The following is a 20,174-nucleotide window of genomic DNA, read 5'->3' on the forward strand; positions in this document are numbered from 1 at the left end:
CACAGTGAACACACAGACATAATTTGTAAAAAAGGAAAGAATAAGCAATTATCGCCCTTTTATCTTCACCTCTGGCAGACAGGCGTCAACACTATCTTCCGTTTAGATATCTTTTCCCTTTTTCCTCTTCCATCTCTCTCTTTTTTTCGCTTTCTCTTTTTCCTTGTAGCATGTGACAGTGATGGACGGTGTGCCACACGTTCCAAGTTTGGTTTACACATGCAAACCGACTCTGTAATGAAACAAACTTTTGCATACTGATCCAGTCTTAACGAGGTAAGCTAAACATTTAAAAATCATGAACAAACTCTACAATCTATGAATTAACTCGGTAACAATATTAAAATGAATATTTAATTTCAATCCACACATGATCGTCAGAGATCAATAAACACACACGTACACAAGGCACTCATGGTCTTATACGTTTTCCACCAAAAGGTATTGTCAGTATAAAATACGTATAAATATTTTTTGCTTCTTTTAAATACATTCTACAGGTTGTACGTATATGAAATCGGCATCTATCTTCATTAATTTATAAGTCGTTAGAACAAGTAATGCTACCACAACATAAGAAAGGGTGCTATGAGGAGCTTCACCCCAGATATGACAACAGTAATCCATCTTAGGAGGTATTTAGCTCTAAAATAAATAGAGGATTGTGTCAGGAGTGAGATACCTTCTGGAGCGATAGAATGATTCAATCATTTTTCCAGCAACCTTGGCAACAGATCTGATTAAAGTCTTACAAATCAGGTCAGGAGTAAAGGTTAGTCACAGGAGCTTGTCAAAGCAAGAGATTTCCTCAAGACAAGAGCCATTCGTTTCAATTTAGGACAAGTGGCGATCAGAGCATTGGTGATGAAAAGAGAGTGCGGTTTTGGACACATAAAAAGTAGCCAGCCAGCCAGCCAGCTTTATCACTCTTACATCAGATGCTCAAGGGAAAAGACAATGAATCAGAAAGATCTTGGTCATTGCTACTCTTTGACGTATTGCCATAGGTGGTTGTGTTGACAAATGATCTTAGAATGTAATTTGATGAAGATTATGAAGGAGATTGGGGCCCAGAATTGATCATTGGGTTGATACTATGTTTCAGACTATCGCCCATCTGACATTACTTGGATGCATTTTGGACAGGCAATAAGTTATAATCAGTTTCAAATTGCAGTCTTCTGAAAGTTGAGAGTCCTCAGTACAGACGATACTAAGAATATAAATAAGAATTATTTAAGACTTCTACCCAATCATAGATGACAGAATGAGGATTAAATAAAGAGTTCAGTTGAAGATTCTGTACAGATTTCAGAAGTTGATGCAAAGATTGCCGAGTTGGAAAAGAAAAAAAAATTGGAGAAGGTTAGCCACATCGGCTGAAACGTTGTGAGAATAATATTCAAGCTAAGAACAGTAGTCTGAATAATCCAAACATTTTTGACTATTCAAATTTGATAGACAATAAAAGGAGATATCGAATAAAACATACATGTACAGATGGTTGGCTGTAATGATCTAATGCATTATTCATGACAATTCGTGTGTCTGCTTATTTACATTTAAAGAACTTAACTGGAATATCTAGAGAATCCATGTTTGTTCAATAAAAGAGTTTATAAGGAGATAAAAAGCAATCTTAGAAAATCTCAATTCATCTCTTGGCAAGCAAACACGAATATAAGAACTTAAGTCTAAAAAAAAAATAAAAACAAAAAAAAAATAGCCACGATGTCAATATGATTCTGATTAACAAGTGGCATCTTGTGAGCTTAGGAAAAAAATCAAGAAAAAATAAAATCAGGAAAAGATGACTTTTTCTGATGTGCAGTCAAGCTATGTTTTTATTTCTATTTTTTAAATCAACGATATAAAATTCATTGGATGGTTTTATGAGATTTCTGAATGTGAAATATTTCGAAATAAACAAGAAAAGAAAAAAAGGTTATAGCGTAACATGTTTTCGGTTTTGCATACATTCATTTTTTTTTAAAATTCAAATGTTTTTTTTTGTTTTTTAAGAAATATTTTTTCCAGTTTTGTAGCTAAATGATTCAAAAAATTTTTCCTCGCCAAAAGTTAATTAATTTTAGTAACATTTTTCAAGAATAACTTGCTCAAAATTAATTCAATACAATTAGTATTAATGAATTTATTATCAATCATTTTGCAATAAACAAGAACGGACACAGACAAAGTGGGGAGGGGATTAATTAATTGAACGTTTATCAAGACATTTTCACTACTGAATTAAATGACAAAGAAAATGTGGTATTAAAATGTAATTAGCTTAAAATGTGTCTTTTTGTATATATTTATCTTTAATTCGTTAACCTATTTAGTGATCTCAGTCAATTTTTCCTCCCATTCAATCTGGGGTCACTATGGTTCAATCATCGATTACAGACTTATACAAGAATAAAAATAACAACATTTATTGATTAAATTTTTACAAAGAGTCTGATGGTAATATAAATTGATATTAGGTGTTGGTACAAATGAAGTTTGTGTTTCTGCCACAAATCCATAAAAAGCAAAGCTGATTTAACTTATTTAAACATTTAGAAACAGAAAAGATAAAACTGGTAATTTTTGATTCAGGTATAACAACATAATTACACAGACCTTTCATTACCTCATACATAACAAATAGGTCTAAGCGGGAGTCTTTCTTTGTGTACTTCAAGAAGCCCATAAAGTTTTCTGGTTCATTAAGGCTTAGACTTTAGGGCCTTCCTAAAATATATAAAGAAAGTCTTCCACTTATACCTATTTTGTCTATGGACGACCATGCCCAACACTACCCACCCTCGTGGATATTGAGTATTATAGAACCAGTTCATGCTCTATACACTAAATATTGCATTACCGATTCATTCAGGTTGGTTTAATTTTTACATAAGTTGCAACCTAGTTCTGCAAACAACTTCATGTGTTCATTTGACGTTTTTAGCCTATTTACCAATGTCCTGCTACAGGAGACCATAGGTATTTGTGCCGACTCACTTTATAATAGCAATCTAACTCCCCCACTCTTCCCTAAGAAAATTCTTGGCATGAAGACGTAATCTCCCCAATAACGAGTGATTACAGAAACATGTATGCACATATGTAGTCATCAATGTTTGCATAAATAAATTAAATATACCTGCTCTGTTAACTCACTGAGCACTTTTTGGTAGATACATGTTGTTTCAGTGGACGTACTTCTAGGAAACTAAGCTATACTGCCATAATATATACACACACATATGTATACACACGTACGCATATATACATACATATATATACATATATACACACACACACATATATATATATATATAAATATACATGCATATATGTACACACATACATATATATACATACACATATACACATGCACATATGCACACACATATACACATGCACATATACACACACATGCACATATACACACACACACTGCACATATACACACACACACACTGCACATATACACACACACTGCACATATACACACACACACTGCACATATATACACACACACACACACATATATATATATATATATATATATACACACATATATATGTGTGTGTGTGTGTGTGTGTGTGTGTGTGTGTGTGTGTGTGTGTGTGTGTGTACACATACATATATATAAACCTTTCTATTTTTTTTTAATTCAAAAAGGCGAAAACGTAGGAAAACGGGAGTGGTACTATAAACACGAACTACTTTTAGTGCTTCAGAATTTATTTTTCTATATAGTCACTGTTGTAATAATGTTGGTTTATTGAGGCATGGTAAATTGTAACAGAGACAACGTTATGTGATTAAATGATTCATTCAACATATCTACACATAAGAGGCGCGCATGTTGTTTTAACCCATGTTTAAGCGTACAAGCTGGTGTACGTCATTCCTCTGCTAAGTGGTTACATTGATTGCGCGTATGAAAATAGTTCCATGATATTACTACACCCACAATTCCCAATGCACTTTTGCCAGGAATTCAATAACACAACTCTACTTCTGATGCACGTCCATGACAGGGGTTGCTTTCTTAGAGTTTCATACTGTCAATATCTGCAACAGAGATATGAAACTTACGGGTTCTGAGTGCATAAGTTCAGTCATCATAGCAATGTAATTTACAACCCTCTCTGATCCATTCGGGCGGAATAAAAATCGGGGGCATTACTTTTAGAACGCCCCTGATTAAAAAATTGGAGAAATTAAACATAATAGATCAAACAGACACCTATTACTACAGCTGATTGATCGTTAAAGATTCACTCGAAACTTTGGTTCAAGGAACCTAACTTTACATACTTGAACACTGAATGCATAAATATACAGGATGGAATAATGAAATTGTTGCCCTAGAAAAGACAACATGATTCCATTTCAGTTTGATGAAAATCGGCTTTATTTTTTTGTTGCAGACCATCTACTAGTTGGCCAGCTATATACAAATCCTAGAGTGATAAGAACCTTCTATCAAGTCTGAAAGTGACACAATGTTCAACAAGCGAGATCGGAGATGCGCTGCTATACAACTCATGCTCTCTACTGATCCAAGTTATGACAACAGGACCATTGCCAGCACCCTCAAAATGCAAATCCAGACGTACAGCTCAACGCATCGGACGACTCACAGTTATGGTCTTTGGTGTTGTTTCAAGTGAGGGCCACATTATGCCTCACATCTTCAAAGTCAGCTTGAAAGTCAGCACCAAAGTGTACCTGGATATGCTGAAGAGTGTGGTGATTCTTTGGTGCAATCAGGTGGCCGCTGGCAGACACTGGGTGTGGAAGCAGGACTCACTGCTGGCCTACAAGTCCAAAGAAACCCAGGCTTGGCTTAAGAAGGAGTGCTAAGACTTTGTACTCTTCTCTCACATGTACAAAAGGTATATTGTTTCACAAATTAATTTTCATACTGAAAACGGACGTTTTCACACTTTTATTCCAACATGATTTATATATATATACTAGCATTTCAGCCCGCCGTTGCCTAGGTGTTTGGATGTGTTTGTTGAGCAAAAAAAAAAAAAAGAAAAAAAAGGTGGTCAATTTTTTAAAATTTGACCCCTATTATGACCCCTTAACATTTATTGTTTTGGACTCAAATCAAGTTATTAAGTTAGATCCATGTCCAAGGAACCTATATCTAAAATTTCAAGTGTTTAGACCCAAAGTTGTCGGAGGAGTTTGGTAGAGTTCTCAAAGGTCAAATCGTTGAACTTTGACCCCTTATCAGCCAAATTTCTGGCCGAAAGCCAATCACATAGATTTTCCCAAATCTCAGTACACTGTATATCAAATTTCAAGTCTGTAGACTGAAAACTGACAGTTATGTGTAGGGAAATGTACACAGACAGACACGTTCACTTTTATAGATATATACATTATTTATTCAAAGGAAATCTACATTCAAGAAGTAACCTCGTTTGCATATTACATTACAGAAAATCTATTTTAATAATTAGCTATGTGTTATTAATTGTTCGTTGTAATAGAATTGTTTTAACTGTTCTATTTAGAAATATTATTCCAAATTGATTTATTTAATTCATCATCATCATCATCATCATCATCATTATTATTATTATTATTATTATTGGCACCATTTGCGTTTAAAAACGGAAGTTTATTTATTTAAAATATGAGAGTTATTCCCCCTTTAAGTTATGAGAGTTAGTTCGTTTTTAATTTTTCATTGATAAAAATGGATATAAATCCAACATGAAGGAAAATCCTAAGAAGTTAGGATATTCGGTGTATCTTAAATAGTGTGTTACTGAACCCTTCGCCCACCAATCTGTTTCAATCTAGCGATGCTGGATATATGTATAGATAGTACTTAATAAGAAGTGACAGTGTGAAAAATAAACTATAAATATAAATAGGTGAAGTTAGGAGAGACGTCTGTAGATGTATGGAATAGAAAGAAAACCAAATGAGTCTTGAGAAGAAACTAGCAGTAGAACAAGCAACATTGGAAAAGAAAGTGTAAAATGTAAAAAAAATAAAAAAAAATGGATGGGACATTGAAAGTATACATAATGCTACTGCTGGTTTAATGTTATTAGACAAGTTAGTACTCAAGAGAACCAGAAAAATTGTACAAGGTTATGTTATTATGGCCTTCCATAACTGAAAGATTCAGATCTTTATAAATTTATGAATACATGTTTGTCAGCAAATATACGGCATAATAACGCCGACACATCGGTTCCTGTTAGATCGTTGAAGTTAAGCAACGTTGTACCTAGTTAGTATTAAAATGGGTGACCATTTGGGAATTCCAGGTGCTGTATGTGTTCTCAGCTTATCTCGGCATTGTTTCCAGTCGTCCTGGACTTCTCCTTACCACTGAATTCAAGCAGTACCGATTCAGGAGAGATGTGGTTGGAGATTGTGCAATAGTTGCCTCACAATTACACGCGCTGCTACCATTACTGGGGGTATCCATTGTCTTTCGAGACTGAACGAAGGCAATAATGCTTGTTAGGAAGAAATAAGTAGAAATGTTATCAATTGTAATTATGGCGTCTTCCAGTATTGTAGCTTTCTTCAATAACAAATATTTATGCTGAAAAACCATTGTACTTTATCTTTAGAAAAAAATATGCTTAAAAAATGTGAAAACAATAACGAAAATCAGTTTGACCTACGATTAGAGTTGATAAGGATATTTATTTGAAAGAAAAAAAATGATTTATTATCTTGTGACATATTAAAAACAAAACAATTATTTAAAAAAGGAGAAAAAAACAAAATAATTGAAGATAGACTTGACGGACTAATAAAAAAATACAATTAATAATAAGACCGAACGTTTAATTTTTTTGTTTTTTTATAAAGGAATCACTATTTATCAATGGCCAGAGGCCATTCGAGGATAAGGATTAAAGAGTGTACAGTGGTAAAAAAAGGACACTATCATAGTAATTGTTGGTAAATTAGATTACGTAAGGGGAATGGCTCCTCAAGAACTTCTTTACATTGGACTTGAAGAAGACCATATTGTAGTCAGTAGGAAAGCAGGTAAACGGAAGAGGTTCCACAGGTGTGCAGTTCTTAGAAAGAAGCTTTTTTCATGGAATCTACGTTTAGGTTTAGGCACATAAAGAGTGGGAGAAATTATTGATAGTGTTTACAAACAAACGAGTGTTTCTCGTGAATGTTTGGCGAGGTGGGACCGTAGATTGGAGCTCAGACGAGCATTTGCCATGAAAATAACGATAAAAAAAAGACAGACTCACAGCGTCTCTTCTGTGAGAAAGAGGTTGCAGGGAAGAGGAAAGACCATCCCCTACTAAGTTACGAAGTCTATTTTGAACTCTGTCAAGGAAGGATAAGGTCGTCATTATTATGATTAAAACATATTCAACATACTTTTTTTGTGAAGAAAAACACATTTAAGAATACTTATTTGGGAACTCAAAACAAATGATAAAACTTATAGAAACATAAAAAAAAAAAATAAGAAAAAGAAAACAGATTACTTACGCCATTAGAGTGTGTCAAGAAAAATGAATCCCTACTTTTCTAGAAGAACAGTAACGGCAGACATTTTAAATGCTTGTTTTCTTTCTTCATATACCATCTGCTAACATTTATTATCTAGATACTTTAATTCTGTTAAATTCACATAACTATCCTATAATTTACAACTATTCATACGCCCATGTAACATAAAACAGGCCATGGAACAGTGATCACTAGCAATTTCGTGTTCGACATGATTATGTGAGTACATTTCCGCTAAATATCACAAACAGATGTGTTCACTTCAACCAATAAAATAATTGTTTTTCTTAAGATGATCAATAAAGAATCGTTAAAAAATAAATAAATAAATACACCAATATTTTCTGTAAATATCAACAAAATCCAAATGATTTATCTGATAATTAAGGAGGAAACAAAACAAAACAAAAGAAAAACACCTAAACATCAATGAACTGTCTTTTGTGGAATTCAAGTTTAATCCTTTCGTTGCATAATCACAAGTGTTGGGACGATTAATCGGAATTGGGAATATACAAAAATCGGAACTTTTTGTCGTGTCAGAATCGGAAAAATTTTAGCTTAATATCTGATTCCAAAAACGGTTCTTTTAATTTTTTTCCTAAAAAAAAAAAAAAGAAAAAAAAAGAAAAAGAAATAAAACAAAATACACAGGTGTATTTATTTATTGGAAGTTACACTATAAGACTAGGAATACAGAACCACGATTAATAAACCCTATTTCCAAATTTAGCATTTACTCTCCAAATCTAATTTACTTTTTGGTCCTCCGACAAAAGGAGGATGGAACTGTAAATTCACCCTCGTCCGTTCGTCTGTTTGCCAGTTCGCCCGTTTGACTTTTCTCAATAACTACACCTTGGAATTTTTTGAAAATTTTCACAAACATTAAACATGATATGAGTAAAAAAGTAACAGAACGGATTTTCCGGGAAAACTCCGCCCCGCTCCCTTGGGTGCCTTTCGAGTTAAAATGACTAAAATTGACGCTTTTGTGCTTATTAAAAAAAAAATTGATGCCTTGGATTTTTATAAAACTTTTTGAAAAGTTGTAACTAACGGATTTCTATATAATTTTGTTAGTCTATACTTTGTGATAACTCTTGGGTGTGCCCCAGGGGCTCTTTTAGGGCTAATAAAAACACTCCATCTTTAGACTATTTTAATATATTTGTCTACAATTTTCTGTGTATGTCTATTTAGCAGTTTTGCATGGTGCTGAACTCAAATTTAAATATGTGAAGGCCTTGGGGATTTTGAAGGTTAAATGAGGGGGGGGGGAGACAAATGATGGACTTAGTTATTTCTTTTTTTACATGATGCAGAACTCAAATTTACATATGTTAAGGCCTAACACTGCACCGTTTGTTCATTTTCATCAGGATTTGACGTCCTCTGGGGACTTTTAGGGCTAAATGGGGGTGGGCCCAAATGCTGAACTTAGTCACTCACGGGAGGGGGGCATGCATGCTTAACTTGTTTTTGGTAAATTATGTCGAACAAAGTAAAAGTTCTAGAGTATTCCCTTAGTAAACGTTTTCGCACCTATTTGTCAAATGTGCCTGGCTCTCAGAAAGTTCACAGTCGATCATTAAGATTTAAAATGCTCTGGACAAGTTTTTTGATTTCGCCAGCACTGGCTTGACACTGTTGTTGACTGATCATCGACTTCTTCTAAAATGATTAATGCTTTATTGTATTTTTTCACTTTGAACACAAGTGAAAAATATAGATGAAAACTTTATAATGTACTAAATCTTGGATAAAATACATAAAAGGAAATCATTTAGAAGTTTGTCGAAAAAATGTAAACGTACACCCGAAAAAGAAGAAGAGATTTGAATATTTGTTAAAAAACGAGATGAAAAAACAAAACAAAAAAAAAAAACAAATATACAACAAATATATTTTACCAAATGCAAGATAAGTAACTTTTCTATTTTTTATTTTTTTTATTTTACTTTTGTTAGTTTGAAGAGATCAAGGGGCTCCTTCCTGGGGCTAACACTTGATTCTATTATAGTTGAAATTTATATCCGAGGACTCTTTTAAGAATAGACACTGTTCCCTTTGTGTCCAAACTTATATTTTTAGCCTTTTCTAATTCAAAACTAACCTAGTGTCCAGCCTGTTAAGTTAAAAATAGTTACCCCCCCCCTCCCCCAAAAAATGGTTACCTAAAAGCACTGCACGAACCGCTGAAAATCGAAAATAAATAAAATGCTGGTAGAAATACATCAAATAAACGTCAACAATCGTGTGAAAACGTAATGTTCTCCCAGTATATTGTTTAATTTTCGATTTTTGAGCGATTATATTAGATATAAGATTAGTGGTATAAAAATAAGTGAATATCCTTAAAAAGGATTATTTTATATTCTTTTAATATGTGAAACGGATTTCCTACTTGAAATTTTAAAATAATTTTTTTTCTTTCCATTACGTAATCATCTCGAAAAACAAAGATAGAATCTCATTTTAGGTTAATGATTTAACTAATTCTACAAATTTGCCATCATCATTATTATTATCATTATTATTATTATATATTTTTTCTGTTTTATCTATCTACCTGTGTATATATATATATATATATATATATATATATATATATATATATATATATATATATATATATAAAAGTGAACGTGTCTGTGTGTGTGTGTACATTTCCCTACGCAATAACTGTCAATTTTTAGTCTGCAGACTCGAAATTTAATATACAGGATACTGAGATTTGGGAAAATCGATCTGATCGGTTTTTGGCCAGAAATTTGGCTGTTAAGGCGTCAAAGTTCAACGATTTGACCTTTGAGAACTCTACAAAACTCCTCCGACAACTTTGGGTCTACGCACTTGAAATTTTAGACATAGGTTCCTTGGACATGGATCTAACTTAATAACTTGATTTGAGTCCAAAACAGTAAATTTTAAGGGGTCATAATAGGGGTCAAAGTTTTAAAAAAATTGATCTCTGCGGTCTCTTCAAAATTACTCGGACAATTTCTGGTCTAAATATTCGAAATTTTACATAAAGGGTATTCAGAGATAGGGCAAGCTTTTTCATCAGTTTCGGTCGAAAATATTTAGTTACCAATATATGTATGTCTGTTTGCATGTCTGCCTTAAACTTTCAATAGAGGCGACGGATTTTACCAAAATCAGTATCGTTTTAAAGTTCGACCTTTCATACGACAAATATCGAAAAATTGGCTAAAAACATTACTATCTTCCCCTTCAACTAGGCACTTTTGTACAGGGGGGGAGGTCACTTTTTTCGCCGATATTTTTGAAAGTTATCCTCTCCTTTAGATTGTCTAGCCTTAATATTTAAAAATGTCGCTTCCGGTTTGGCGGTGGTCGTAACAGCATAAACGTTAGGTTTTTTCCCCGTTCTTTTCCTCCTTTGCGGTACGGGTTCGAGCCTGCCTTCCTACTACCACTTTTTGTTTTTGCTTAACATACACATCCAAACACCCGGGCAACGCCGGGCTGAAATGTTAGTGTATATATATATATATATATATATATATATATATATATATATATATATATATATATATATATATATTAAATGATAACTGTGCATAGCCAAAGTTCTCCAAATCATTTTACTTTCATTTTTATTTTATTTAGGAACATTTTTATTTTCTATGATTTTAATTTTAATTTTTAAGTTTAACAATTACATTATCATAAAGTCTGAAATTATTTGAATCAAGTTGTTATAAAATTATACCTAACTAGCGGGATGAAGGTTTGCCCAGTCGTAAAATATGTAATAGTAAAGAAGAATGAAGTAAGAGAAAACAGGAACGCCTTTGATAAAGGTTTTATCAACTTAAAATTAATACACATGATCTGACTATAATCGAGTTAACATGGCGGAATAGCTACTTCCGGCCAAGCGGGGATAACTACAATATATATTATAGCTAAGCAACCAAAAGGTAATTTAAATTATAACATTTTCCCCTCCAATGATTATTAAGTATCAAGTTATATAGAGGATAATTAAAGTTAGTCTGCCCAGCATTAAGTTAGAAAGTCCTTATATTTACTTGGGAATCGTCGCCTTCTGGACGACCTTCGTATCGACTCACTGGATCAGGATTGGGCATAGGATTCTTTTCCTCCATATTGGTCATGTTTTCATCAGTAGACGGCCTTTTAGAGGCCTCAGGACTTGCAGGATTGCTTTCAATGTGAAGGTCTTCTTCGTCACAGGAGTTAGAAGCCAGGTCTCGCACATTAACAGTAGTTTTGGCACCAGAAGGTCGTGGCACATGAGCATAGAATGGGTTGACGTCTAATAGGGTAGCAGTAATTACAGGAGGGTCGAGTTTACTGGCATGATTCCTGGCATATATTGGGCAAAGTTTTGCCCAAAATGAAATCAAAGTACCAGAGGAGGATACACGACTATATTTGAGTACCCTGTCATGAGGAGTTATATTAGTGGCAGTGCAGAGTAGCGGTCTATTTGAGTGAAGAGTGTCAGGTTGTATGTCTTCCAAATAGGGCAGCTTTATGTTGCTAGAGTGTAAGGGTGTTTGGATGGCCTTCCATAAAGTTTTATTGAATTATTCAACCTGCCCATTACATTCGGGATGATGTGTACTAGTTTTCAAGATAGCAATACCTTTCCCAAGTAATTACTCTCTAATTTTACCAGAAAGGAAGTCGGCAGCCATGTCAGTATGTAGCAGATCAGGCATACCAAAAATTGAAAATAGCTAGTTTAGACAGCAGATAACGGTTTTGCTTGTCATGCCCTTACAGGGAGAGGCAAAATGAAAGCGAGAATACTCATCAATATTGGTGAGTAAATATTTGTTACTATGCGAAGAAGTAAGTAGTGGGGTTTTGAAATCAATGTTTAATCGCCGAAAAGGTAGTATAGCCCGTATGAGTGTTTCTTTGTTAAAACTGGCAAATTTGGGCTTCAGATACTGGCAGTAGGAGCAAGAGTCGGTTATGTTTTTAATTTGTTCCAAAAAATATGGGAGGTTTCTTATTCTGATGAAATGATTGAGCCGTATAAAACCAGGATGGCATAGTTTAACATGCAAATCGCAAAGGTCTTGTAGAGTGTGAGTTAGAGCAGAGATGCAAGAGAATATGTTAGCAGCTGCATTTTCCGTTCCTGGATGGTAGACGATACTGAATTTGAACTGTGACAGTTCAATCCGCCAACAACATATTTTATTATTTTGGATTTGGGATTTCCTATTGTTGTCAAATATTAAACTAAAACTCTTTTGATCCGTAATGACTTTGAAGTGTCTTCCAAGTAGAAAGTGTTGCCACTTTTGCAAAGCTTCGACAATAGAAACAGCTTCCTTTTCAACAGCATGATGTTTAATTTCGTTTGGGTTTAATATCCATGAAAAGAATGCAACAGGTTAACCTTGTTAGTTTAGTGTATCAGCTATACAGTAATTACTTGCATCTGTTTCTTATTCAAATGTATTATCCGGGTCAACTGTTATTAGTGTACCATTTTTTCGATCAGTCTTCAACGTTTGAAAAGAGTTTAAGACAGATGGAGGTAGTGGAAACTCTTTGTTGTGGTTGAGTAGCAGTATTTTATCAGAGACGCTTTGAATGAACTTACTATAATACGAAAACATTCCGACTACTCGTTTTTGAGACGCGAGATTAAGAAGTGGTCGCATTTCGAGGAGTGGTTTTAGTCTTTGGTAGTCAGAAGCAATTTGATTGTTTTGGATTGTGCAAACAAGTAAAGTGATTGAGGTAGCTGAAATGACGTTCTTACTTTGGTTAAGCGTGATGTTGTATCTTTTCGCTGCATCATAAAATCTTAGGAGATTTGTAGTCGTATTCTTTTGGATTTTTTCCGCATATTGTGACGTTGTCTACATACACGAAGGTGTCAATTAAATTCTCCTTCTCTGTGATGTCATTGATACATCTTTGGGATGCTCTTACTCCATTAGTGATGCCAAAAGGTAGACGAGTAAACTGGTATAGTTTTCCACTTACTTCGAAGGCAGTGTATTTTCGATCAGTGTGATTTATCGGTATTTGGTAGTAAGCAGACTTCAGATCGAGTATTGTCGAGATATTATACCGTGCTACATCGTCCATCATTTTATTGATGTAAGACATGGGGATAGGCGTCAAGTTCTGTAAATTTATTTATGCTATCACTGTGGTCGACGACCATTCTTTTTTTATCTTTTTTTTTTTTCGTTGAAGGTCACAAGAACGAGCTCGCCAAGGAGATATAGACGGCTCTATTATGCCTTCTCTCAACATCTTGACAGTTTCCTCTTGTATGAATTTGTTATCAACAATGGTGTGACGACGGGATTTGGTTTTAATAGGAGTTGTACGTGGAGAGAGATGATAAAAAAGAGGAGGGGGAGGAGGCGGAAGAAGAATGTTTATGGATGGAAAAGAGTCGTTCTTGTTAACAGCTCCGATGACAAGTTCATCGCCAGGACCATCAAATTTCGGGGTCACTCTTTTGCACTTTTTTAGAATGTCTTTTCCGATAATTATCTTCACTGTCATGCCAGGTTTGTTATTATTTAGAGAAATGTCAACAATGGTTTCACCAATAATTTTGGCATGTTGGTTAGGGTCTGCCAACACTATGGTCTTTTGTCTAGGTATAATGAAGGGCTTCAGTTTTTTGCGGTATTTTTGTTGATAAACATCCCTAACCGACCAGAATCTACCATAGCGTTAACAATCTGCCCATCTATTTTATATTTAGTAAATGTGTTATATAGCTGTTTCATTGAGAGAGAGTTTTAAGAGTGAGTCTTAGAGGAGAGAGTTCCTTATTACACGCACAGTCTTAGAAGAGTCTTATTAGAGTGTTTGTCGTTAAGAGAGAGTCTTATTACAAGTGATGCTGTTGAGAGAGATGTTGTTGTAAGAGAGATTGTTCATGTTATGACGATTCATATATATTAAAAATATGTTCATTCTTAGGTTAATAGATGTGTTGCTATGTGAAGCTCTTAGAGTGAGGAGATAGTGTTCAGACAGTCTTAGTGTAGATATGAGATGTAGATTCAAATTGTGGATATGAGATGTGTATGTTAAGACATTTTATAACACAGACATATAATAACAATTCACTTTACCTTTTTGTAAGAATCACAAACACAAAGACGAGCTTTATCAAAACACATGATGGGTTTATTTCTTCACGACCGGCCGTGGTTTTCTCATCAAGAATTCAAAGCTTCACATATTAAGTTTAAAAGTGATCGTCTCGCTTCTAGACGTTCGAATTTCAAACTCCAGACTCTCTCTGAGTTTCTCTCTGACCGTCCCTGTAACTAACTAACTCTCACTTCCTATATTGAGAAATCCATGCATGTCCGGCCTCGTGAGCAAAATTCACGTGTTTCAACATGCGCGACTTTGCACGTTTCCGACATTATGATTTCCCAATAACCTATTTTTTCTTTGATGTTTTTACAAAGGAATTCAACCTACATATCTAATTTATTTAACCTATATTTTATTATCCACATTCTTTCTAACAATTGAATAGTTTATTTATTATTTATTTCATCAGAATTAACAATTTACTGGACATTCCATCTAAACCTATCGTTCTTTAAAACTTATATCCAAGGTTCGATTTCTGCTTTCTCTCATTTTATTTTCATTTTAAGTAATCTCTCTATTTTTATACTTACATGAAAAAGGGACAGCCCTTATCATGTAAAAAATGTAACATCTTTTACTTCAGTTCCTAGTCAGGCGAGATTAGGTGGGGGGGGGAGTTCGGATCGTATAATACAGCAACAGTAGAAGAGGAATATTTACATACCTTAACCCAATGGCCGTTCTTTTTACATTTCCTACTCTCGGCGTTACGCGCAAGGTATAGTGCTCGCGGATGCCGAGAGTTCCCGCAGAAGAAACAAATTCCTTTTGGATGAGTATTTCTCTTTATAGCAGCTAAGTGAGAATTATAGTTGTGGCTACGTTAAGGCTGTTTTCGCAGCTTACCGAATGTTTCTCCACTTGTTCCAGGGATCTGGCCATTGCATAGGTCTCTTGTAGTGTTAAGAACGATTTTTCGAACAAGCGTTGATGAATGGATAAGGAGGAGATGCCACTAATAAAAGCGTCTCGAATATATTGTTTCTTTTTCTCTTCTGCGATTATGGCTTGGAATTCACACGATTTAGCGAGTATTTCTAATTGTTGCATAAATGCGCGGATAGTTTGTGCCGGTTGTTGTTTGTTCGTAAGTAACCGGTGTCTATTGTATACAACATTTGCCAGTTTAATGTAGGCAATGTCTAGAGCTTTCATCGTGCTTGTATAGTCCATAGCTTATTATTTTATAGATCGCCGTTGAAATAGAGTTCGTTAAAGCTAAGACGTTTTGGGGGTTATTTTCAATTTCGCCGTTGTTTGTGGTATGTATCTAGTTTTGGAATGTTAGTTTCCAGTGTTTGTACACTTTCTCTGAATTCGAAGTAGTGGGTTCCACATCAAATCTGCCAGGGCGTAGTAGTCTGTTCATTTCGTTGTTTTTTATTTTATTTTAAGCTGATAAAATTGTAGCAATGTGTAAAGAAGAATGAAGTAAGAGAAAACAGGAACGCCTTAGATAAAGGTTTTATCAACTTAAAATTAATACACATGATCTGACTATAATCGAGTTAACATGGCCGAATAGCTACTTCCGGCCAAGGGGGATAACTACAATATATATTATAGCTAAGCAACCAAAGGTAATTTAAATTATAACAGATTTCATATTTATTATTACAGAGCAAATTCTCTATTGGATATTTCCTATATAGTACTGATTTCAAAAGTTTAAAAAAAAAAAACTGTCTTGAGTGCCATCAGCAAGAATCGAAACCAAAACATTTAATGCTCCAGCCGCGTTCCCTATCGTTTGAGCTATCGACAGATAGGAAAGTTTTAAATTAAATTCTATCTATGAATGATTTTGCGCATGCGCAAAAGTAATAGAAGTACGTCGGCAAGTTGAAAAGAATATTTTGCATTTGAACTTGCCGATATATGTCTGTACGCGTTATTCATTCATCTAAACAAACGTTTTAATCGCTATAAACCATCCTTGGTGCATGATTATTATTTCCTGTTAATTTCAGTGTTATGTGACCAGCAGTTTAAGAGTTTATCGGTTAAATATTTTCATACAGACACACATACATACATATACTGTTTTGTTTATATGGATAAGAGGAGTTTACAACGTTTTTCATCACATTTAAGAGGAATTATTTTGCTTAAAAACTTTGAAGCTGTTTGCTTATATTTTGCGATAAGAATTTAATTTAAAACACCAAAAAATAATCATAAGAATTTAATATTTCATTATAAAGATTTTAAATTAAATGAAAATTTCAATGGATTATGTCAAATTATCTCCATCTCTGCTCTACTTATACATAAAATACATTGTGTCAGTGTGTGTGTGTGTGTGTGTGTGTGTGTGTGTGTGTGTGTGAGTGGGTTCCCTATGGACTCCGAAAGGACTTTCTGTTTTTTTTTAAATTCACACAAATGTACTTTATGTGTTTAGAGGTGTTCTTAGATAGGTTTTATATCGGAACATATCTGAAATATCGATACTCGAAATATCGATACTCGAAAAAAGTCCTAATTAAAGCAGGAACAGTCCGATTTTGACCAAAGTTAACATCCTTATACAACCTAACATCACAAGTGCATTCGAGAAGTTTTATCACTGCACACGCGCATAAAATCAATGGTAGGTTCTTTGATAAGACAGAAGCGCGTTCAAAATGAATATTTCTGTTAGTCTAAAATAAAGTTACATTGATCCCAACAATATTTAAGGGAATAAGCTAAAAATGTGAAGAGCAGTCAAAAGTTAAGGCTTTTGATAAATGTCACCTGTCTGTTTAAATGTATGTATGTATGTATGCTTGCATATCTGACTAAAACTTTCGACAGAGGCAACGGATTTTCACGAGATCAGTATCATTTTGAAGGTCGCCCCTTCGGACGACAAATATCGAAAAATTGGCCAAAAACATTAATTCCTTCACCCTCAACTGGGCACTTTTATTCAGGGAGGGGTCGCTTTTTTTCAATGATATTTTCGAAAGTCATACCCGCTTTTCGATTGCCTAGCCTTAATTTAAACCTACGTCATTTCCGGTTTGGCGATGGGCGCAACAGCAAAGACGTCACGTTTTTTTTTCTTTTTTACACGTTCTTTTCCTTCTTCACAGTACAGGTTCGAGCCTGCCTGCCAAGTACTTTTTTTTTTTTTTGCGTAACACACACCTCCAAACACCCGGGCAACGCTAGTTATATTAAGCTTAAGACTTAAATTTTAGGCGTTTTCTGAAATCGAAATCATTTAATGGATTTTGAATAAAGTGAGTAAATATTCTAGACGTAAGGTCTAGTAGCATTATATGTTGATTTTAATCTTCGTAAGGGGGCATAAAAGTGGTGCCGATTATTATAGAGATTAAATAATTACCTTAACAAAAGTAGTTATAGTTTTATCCCAATGTTGTACAATTAATAATTTACTATTTGCTATGATAATTTAACCTTCAAAATCCTACTTAATAAAAATTATACTTAATAAAAAATTATACTTAATAAAAAATTATACTTAATAAAAATAATCTGGTAAAAAAAAAAGAAACTAAAACAAAAGTAAAAGGAAAAAAGAATGATAGGTACAACTACTTATTAATACAACAGGAGGGTGTGGTTATTAAAAAAAATGAACTGAGTCACAAGACCAACAATTGACTCGTTATTAAGAAAAAAAATCATGAGTGACAATGCAGAGTTGCATAATTAAAGAGAATGTTCAAACCCGTAAAATAACATTGGACAATTGCTGAACCATGTGCAATTCACTTAAAGCAATTCTTGGAGAGGAGAAGGAGGAGGAAGAAGAAGAAGAAAGAAATAATAAAAAGAAATGACTAAGTTCATCACTTGCCCCCCACCATTTATCCCCAAAAGTCCCCAAGGCCTTAACATATTTAAATTTGAGTTCAATACCATGCAAAACTGCTAAATAGACATACACAGAAAATTTTTGGACAAATATGGTAAAATAGTCCCCAAAATAGAGTCTTCCTATTAGCCCTAAAAGAGCCCCTGGGGCACACCCAAGAGTTATCGCGATGTACAGACAAACAAAATGATATAAAAATCAGTTAGTTACAACTTTTCAGAAAGTTTTATAAAAATCCAAGGCATCAATTTTTTTAATAAGCACAAAAGTGTCAATTTTAGCCATTTTAACCCAAAATGCACCCCTAAGGGGAGGGGGACAACCGGAGTTTTCCCGGAAAATCCGTTCTGTAACTTTTTTTTCATATGTTTAATGTTTGTGCAAAATTAAAAAAAATTCCAAGGTGCAGTTATTAAGAAAAGTGCGGACAGACGAACAGACAAACCGATAAGGGTGAATTTACAGATCCACCTTCTTTTTGTCGGGGCAACAATAATGATTATGATGAGAACAACAACAACAACAACAAGTAATATGATTATTCTATTCTTTAGCCGTTCCAGCAGACCACAGAGTGAAGATTAAGAAGACAGAAGCGGGGCAAATACACAGACCTGGCCTGAGAGTTCAAAGGGGTATGGGAGATGAAGAAAGTCAAGATAACACCCCTAATAGTAGAAACGCTAGGAACAATAGCGAAAAACTTTTAAAAAAAGAATGGGAGAGATTGGAATCAGAGGGATGGCTGAGAAAATACAACGGATAACAATAATGAAAACGGTTGAAATAGTAAAGGAAAATCCTTGTATGCGGAGACTAATATATATGAGCTACAGGCACAAGCCGGACATATAGAAACTGCTACAGATGTAAAACACAAAGAAATATCACATGGAATCATGAAAACAGAAACTTTCTGTAAAACTTCCCCTGCGCACCCACCTTCCGCCTACCCCCATTTTTTGTGTCACCATAAACTAACGCCACACCAAATTAGTGAAGAGACTCAAGGAGGATGGGAAGACCGAGAAGAGAAAGCACTAGCCAGACTTCTGCTAGAAGTATTATTATTGCCACACAAATTCCAGTGAAGACCAATGGTCGTTACCAACTAGAAATCAATGGTAAATGGCTATTGCATTAACGCAAACTAATTTGCAAAGTTTATTGAAAGAAGTGGTGAGTACTGGAAATCTGGGGAGACTTGTCACTCAGACTCAAGAGAACACCACAGGTTGTTCTCAAAGAGAAATCTTTGATGTTAACCTGTGTGAAAACTCCTAGTGAGTGAATAATGATAGCTACCTAAATTAAATAGAACAGTGATAGTAATAAAAGTAGTAAAATGCGATAAGAAACGTAAACTAATCTTCGTTTATTTATTTACTAGCGAGGATCGGGGCCGGCTTTGTCTGGTCTTTTGTCCAGATTGCGTATATATTATTATAGAATCGTTATTTCAAAAGTAAAAAAAATAAGTATTTAGGTGCCCTCAGCTAGAATCGAAACCAAAACTATAACATTCAAAGCTGGTGATGTTACCACTGTACCAGCGTGACACGCATATGAACTGACCAAAAATAAGCTAAGATGAATGTGCAAAATGTATAACGATTTTTTCAATTTTAACCTATTTTTGATCCCTTAAAACTATTTTAACCATAAA

The 20,174-nt window shown here is 34.3% G+C and overlaps 1 protein-coding gene across 6 annotated transcripts in view; it reads right to left on the minus strand.

Moving 5' to 3' along the window:
- Nucleotides 1-20,174, minus strand: part of LOC145277521 (calcium/calmodulin-dependent protein kinase kinase 1-like) — a 659,720-nt gene that overhangs the window by 507,944 nt on the left and 131,602 nt on the right. Inside the window, exon 1 of one of the 6 annotated variants that reach the window (XM_080128999.1) lies at nt 7,501-7,764. The exons of 4 other annotated variants lie outside the window; for them this stretch is intronic. In XM_080128999.1, coding sequence (XP_079985125.1) covers nt 7,501-7,505 — 5 coding nt within the window. In that variant the 5' untranslated portion in view covers nt 7,506-7,764. Of the gene's footprint in view, nt 1-7,500; nt 7,765-20,174 lie in introns of those variants that run through there. One more of the 6 variants, XM_080128971.1, reaches the window with a different exon arrangement.

This window comes from Euprymna scolopes, chromosome 1, assembly GCF_053919585.1.
Source record: "Euprymna scolopes isolate OS-2025 chromosome 1, ASM5391958v1, whole genome shotgun sequence".
Lineage (NCBI taxonomy): Eukaryota > Metazoa > Mollusca > Cephalopoda > Sepiida > Sepiolidae > Euprymna > Euprymna scolopes.